General features: G+C 38.7%; 1 protein-coding gene across 1 annotated transcript; it reads left to right on the top strand.

Annotated features, from left to right (window-relative positions):
* Positions 1–488: 488 nt before the first annotated feature.
* LOC115975232 (luminal-binding protein 5) lies at positions 489–4800 on the top strand. The gene is made up of 8 exons (XM_031095936.1): positions 489–729; positions 1632–1899; positions 1988–2202; positions 2319–2561; positions 2982–3461; positions 3598–3752; positions 3881–3963; positions 4049–4800. Exons 1-8 carry the CDS (start codon positions 672–674, stop codon positions 4548–4550), a joined length of 2004 nt encoding a protein of 667 aa, XP_030951796.1. The 5' UTR covers positions 489–671; the 3' UTR covers positions 4551–4800.
* The last annotated feature ends 1456 nt before the right edge of the window (positions 4801–6256 follow it).

Genomic DNA, 6256 nt, shown 5'->3' with positions numbered 1-6256 from the left:
AATTATTATATATAAAAAAAAAATTCAGGGACCACCCTGCCGCCCCTAAAACCACAGGGTTTTTTTTTTTTTTTTTTTTAAATAAAAAAAAAATGTCGTTGAACGGAGGGGCTTCACATTAAAGCCTAGCGATTCAGGATTGTCGTTCATTTAAAAACCCAAAACGGCAGTCGTACAATATCCAAAGAAGGCATATCAGAATATCTATCAGCATCATCTGAAGAAAAAGAGGAAAGAAAGAAACTACGCTGGGTTTGGTGTAGTGTGGGACACACACATCAGAAAATCAACGGCTGATATCATCCCAACACAAGAACAAATCTGATTGGACAATGGAACCCGTCCTCAAAATCTTATTGGTCCACGTCACCCCCGATGACATGTTCCCAATAATTGATGACTCACACTAACCAATGCGTGCACTCGAAAATTCGATAGAAGCGGAGAGTTGCGCTAAACCCAGTCTATATATAAAGGGCTCGGACCCTCAGGCACGCGCGGTTCTATTAAGAGAACAAAGACTTAGCAAAAGCCAATCTCCGAAACCCATTTCAAACTCTTATATAACATTTTCACACAGCTCCACTTTGAATCTCACAGAGAAAAAACACAGAGAAAGCGAGAGCGAGAGAGAGAGAGAGAAAAAGAGAAGAGTTGTTTGACGCGACGAAATGGCTGGCTCGTGGAGAGCACGCGGGACTCTTGTTGTACTAGCAATCGTTTTCTTTGGTAACTGATCTTTCTTTCTTTTTTTCTTCTCCATGGCTTAGATCTGATTCTCTTTACTGGTTTGCGATTTTGTGACTGAAAATGCGGTAGATCTGGCTTTGATTTGGTCGTTTTTGTTGTGTTTGAGCGAACTTAATTGTTAATTCTAGCTCGAAAGCTTTATTTTTATTGTAGTGACTAGTATTAGATCTGATCGGAGTTTAGTGGATTTTTGTGCGTATTGGATCCGAAGTTATATCGCTATGTTCTTAGAAAGCGTAGCATTTGAAATTTTGGTTTGAATATGCATGTATGAAGAAAATGTGTGCTTGAATTTTTTTTATTTTTTATTTTACTAATTTTTAAAATTTTCAGAATTTTCGTACTTTGTGATTAGTGAATATTAGTTTGTAATCACTTACCAAAAAAAGAAAAAGAAAATTAATTTATGGAGAAATTGGATGGGACTGAGATTGATTAGGATTGTTAATCAAGCTTAGTTTGACGTGTATTGATCAATCAAGAGAATTAGGAAATGGTGATAGAGTTATTATAGCAATGGTATTAGTATTGAGAATTCAATCCTTTAATCAATATCTTCTTAGGATTGATCGGGTAAAAGACGTGATGATCTTATGGATGACTTATGAATTTTAAATAAAAGCACATATAGCCAATGAGCTTTGGCTCAAATGTCATTTTCGTCGTGGGTTCTGAATCCACCAAATGCATGTAATTTACGTGAATAAATACAAGCACGTGTGATTTAATATTGTGCCATGTATGTGTTTGAGTGATATGTGCTTGTGTCATGAAATGGTTATTTCTTGCTTTGATTTTTGTTGTGATTGAAAGTTATGGTTGAAAAATGTTGGAATGTGTATTTAAATTGGTAATTAACAATGTTGCTTGGGGCATACCAGGATGTCTCTTTGCAATTTCTATTGCAAAAGAGGAAGCCACCAAGTTGGGAACAGTTATTGGCATTGATCTTGGCACAACTTATTCGTGTGTTGGTGTTTACAAGAACGGCCATGTTGAAATCATAGCCAATGACCAAGGTAACCGTATCACCCCATCGTGGGTTGCTTTCACTGACAGCGAAAGACTGATCGGTGAGGCTGCAAAGAACCAGGCAGCTGTTAACGCCGAGAGGACCATCTTTGACGTCAAGAGACTTATCGGAAGAAAGTAATGCATCTTTTACTCGTTGGTTTACCATTGTTTGAGTCGGTAAGGAATCATTGTGTAGTAACTGATATTTTCCCCTCCTTGACAGGTTTGAGGACAAGGAGGTTCAAAAGGACATGAAACTTGTTCCATACAAGATTGTGAACAAGGATGGAAAGCCTTACATTCAAGTACGGATCAAGGATGGTGAGACCAAGGTTTTCAGCCCTGAGGAGATCAGTGCTATGATTCTGACTAAGATGAAGGAAACAGCTGAAGCATTCCTTGGGAAGAAAATCAAGGATGCCGTGGTCACAGTTCCTGGTGAGTAATGCTTAATTGTAACCTAGCACTTTCCCCAATTACCATGTAGAATTTATGATTTTGACACTCTGGTTAATTTTAGCTTTACTCATTGGTATTTTGTGTTCAATATGCAGCATACTTTAATGATGCCCAGAGGCAGGCTACCAAGGATGCAGGTGTTATTGCTGGATTGAATGTTGCCAGAATTATCAATGAACCAACCGCAGCCGCTATCGCATATGGTTTGGACAAGAAGGGTGGTGAGAAGAACATCCTTGTCTTTGACCTTGGTGGTGGGACATTCGATGTCAGTATCTTGACAATTGATAATGGTGTTTTTGAGGTTCTTGCCACCAATGGAGACACTCATCTTGGAGGTGAGAATGTGCCTTCTTAGTCAGTGTTTTATTCTTTTATAAATTTTCATGTGGTAAAACGCATGCACTATATAGGAGAAGTATATTATATCTGTTCTTGGATACGTGTATATAGGGTTTTTCTTCGATTTGGTAGTAAATGTGCCTCTCTTAATTTATGTGGAAAATATGATAACTTCAACTGCAAGAAATACGTGGACTTGGAATGAATAACAAAATTCAGAGGGACTGATATTGTGTATAACTAGATGTTGAAATATCTAGAATATTTTTTGGGTGGTGCAAAAGAAGTTCATGTTTTGTGTGAGAAAATAGCCTTGAAATTCTGAAAAGTTTTTATAGTAAGTTGTCTTGTTGCTTCGCTATTATCAGTAGAAGTTGAAATTGTGTGCTAAAAAGCAAAGGTTTATTCCCTTGTAGGTGAGGACTTCGATATGAGAATTATGGAGTACTTCATCAAATTGATTAAGAAAAAGCATAACAAGGACATCAGCAAGGACAACAGAGCTCTTGGGAAGCTCAGAAGGGAAGCTGAGCGTGCCAAGAGAGCTCTTAGTAGCCAGCATCAAGTCCGTGTGGAGATTGAATCACTTTTTGATGGTGTTGACTTCTCTGAACCATTGACCCGAGCTCGGTTTGAGGAGCTGAACAATGATTTGTTCAGAAAGACTATGGGACCTGTGAAGAAGGCTATGGATGATGCTGGATTGGAGAAGAATCAGATTGATGAGATTGTTCTTGTTGGTGGAAGCACTAGGATTCCAAAGGTACAACAGCTTCTTAAGGACTACTTTGATGGGAAGGAACCAAACAAGGGTGTGAACCCAGATGAGGCAGTTGCTTATGGTGCTGCTGTACAAGGAAGCATCTTGAGTGGAGAGGGTGGTGAAGAAACCAAAGGTATTATTTTTCATTTTCTGTTAGTATGCTATCAAATATGGTATCTTTTGAAGTGTTATTATACATTGCCAAAGAGACTTTAGATGAACTATATTGGAAGCATTGACAATTATTTCATGTGGTATTCTGGGTGCAGATATCCTTCTCCTGGATGTGGCTCCCCTGACCCTCGGAATTGAAACTGTTGGTGGAGTGATGACCAAATTGATTCCAAGAAATACTGTTATCCCAACAAAGAAATCTCAGGTTTTCACTACTTACCAGGACCAGCAGACTACTGTCTCCATTCAGGTATGGTTCTTTTTATGCTCATTTGCTTGTCTTCCAATTCTTGAAGTTTGGAATATATCACCCCAAATTAAGTGTTGCTGTCTAGAACTGGGTAAATCTTATATGAGATGCTCCTGTTTTGATATCAGGTCTTTGAAGGTGAAAGGAGTCTCACAAAGGATTGTAGGAATCTTGGGAAATTTGATCTTTCAGGAATTCCTCCAGCCCCAAGGTTTGCTTTTCTGCCTTTGTTAATCTTACTTTAAAGTATGCCTCAAATGTTTGCCTTGGCTTAACGTTATCTCATTCTTTAACAGGGGAACCCCTCAAATTGAAGTCACATTTGAAGTTGATGCAAATGGTATCCTAAACGTCAAGGCAGAAGACAAGGGCACTGGTAAATCAGAGAAGATCACCATCACAAACGACAAGGGTCGCCTCAGTCAGGAGGAGATTGACCGTATGGTTCGTGAAGCAGAGGAGTTTGCTGAAGAAGACAAGAAGGTGAAGGAAAGGATTGATGCTCGTAACAGCCTGGAGACCTATGTCTACAACATGAAAAACCAGGTCAGCGACAAAGACAAGCTTGCTGACAAGCTTGAGGAAGATGAAAAGGAAAAAATTGAAACCGCTGTGAAGGATGCCCTTGAATGGCTTGATGACAACCAGAGTGCCGAGAAAGAGGACTACGATGAGAAGCTCAAAGAGGTGGAAGCCGTTTGTAACCCAATCATCACCGCTGTTTATCAGAGGTCAGGTGGTGCCCCAGGAGGTGAGTCAGAATCAGCGGAGGATGATGATTCACATGATGAGCTTTAGACATCTTTAATTTCATTTTAGTACTGCTGAGGAAGCAGGAATGAGAAACTGAGATTGAGGATATAGAATTAGAACAATGAGACATTTACTGTAATTTTTCTGGTGGTGGGAAGTTGAGGGGGGAAGAACGAAATTTTCCCCTACTTCGCTTGTTTTTTGAGGTGAAGATACTTTCAGGTCTTTCGGTATTAGTAATTTTACTTGTATTTGTTTCTTTTTATGTTAAAAGCAACCTTTTCTAAGTCTTCTACTTGTGATTTCTCGTGCCTATGGTTTTTGGGACAGATCTCAGTTGAATCATTCTCAGACCTCATTAATTTGGGTCTGGCTATATATGCAATCAATCTATCCAAGTTGGGCCAAACGGTTTATGAAGGACAAGGAAAAGATAAGATTAAAAAAAAAAGAAAAAAAAAAAAAGAAGAAGAAGAAAAAAGGAACAAAGGACCAGAACAAGGTCTAGAAAGCTTTGGTTGCTACTCTGCTGTCTGCATCTCTCTACCTGATGACCTGCAAGAAAACTCATTTCTCCGCAGAGCACTGAAAAACTGCGGTAAACTGCAATCTAATGGATAACTTAGTCTAATTCAAGGCGACTACCCTCCTAGAAATTATAGGGAAAGAGAGAGATATCTGGGATTAAAGTTCTGCTTTCCTCTTATTTCACTTCATGCTCTTAAATACAAGATGGATTGGAATTCAAATACAAGAGATAACCCAAATCCTATCTAACAGAGCCTATCGCAAGATAGCTCCTTATCCTAATTCATAATTCAATCACAATCCTAATTCAAATAACAATCAATAATAATTCAAACGATAACATCTAAACTGGAGGCAATATCCTTATCTTCTTATAATTCTTATCTCTAGCCACTTTCTGCAACTATTTTCACCACTTGACTGCACGTGATTCCCATTGGGCTCCACGTGATCTTGAGACATAACAAAAACCCTCATAACCTCCATGAAAATTCTAGAGATGAATTATGCCTTAGTTTTTATCCCAGCAATGGTTGCAGCCAGTTGTGTCAGATTCTTTTTTTCTGCACACCAATAAGAATAGTCTCCCATGGACAAACTTCAGACCACTATGGCTTGTTATCAAATTGCAATGCGCAAGGAAAGGGTGGCTAATTTTAAATGCCCAGAACCGGTAGATTTCTTGAAGAGATCTCTCAGAAGATAACTGGTAACACATGCAATGTTGGCTGTTGATTCCGGGTGGTAGTGGGGACCTTGAAATTGTGAAGTGACAAGTGAAGTTTTACTTGCTGGTCAGTTTGGAAGAATGTTTTTTTTCCGGTGGAAGAGTTTCCATGGAATCTCCTATGTCAATCATAAGGATTGCATCATTCTCTTGCTAGAGAAGAATCATTCCCATTGTGCTGTGAGGTGTTGATTGAATCTTTATTTTCTTTTATTTTTTTAATAAAAAAAAAAAAAAAGAGCTCACAGGTGTAATCATTGCTCTTGGCTCACTTAAATCCTACTCATGAATGGCTTGGGGACCACCCGCACCATAATGGGGCTTGTTACTACTCGAACCCACAATCTCAAACTCGCAAGGTAATAGGTCATGAAAGTTTCTTACCACTAAGTCAATTCTGCAGGTGATACTATTGATTAAATATTGTAAGCAGAGTTGAATCATTTTTGCATCTTTTACTCAGTTAAATGCCAAAAATCACCCAGGTCTTACTTTA

The sequence above is a fragment of the Quercus lobata genome, chromosome 2 (assembly GCF_001633185.2).
Source record: "Quercus lobata isolate SW786 chromosome 2, ValleyOak3.0 Primary Assembly, whole genome shotgun sequence".
Taxonomy (NCBI): domain Eukaryota; kingdom Viridiplantae; phylum Streptophyta; class Magnoliopsida; order Fagales; family Fagaceae; genus Quercus; species Quercus lobata.
This window is presented reverse-complemented; position numbering and strand designations above follow the sequence as displayed.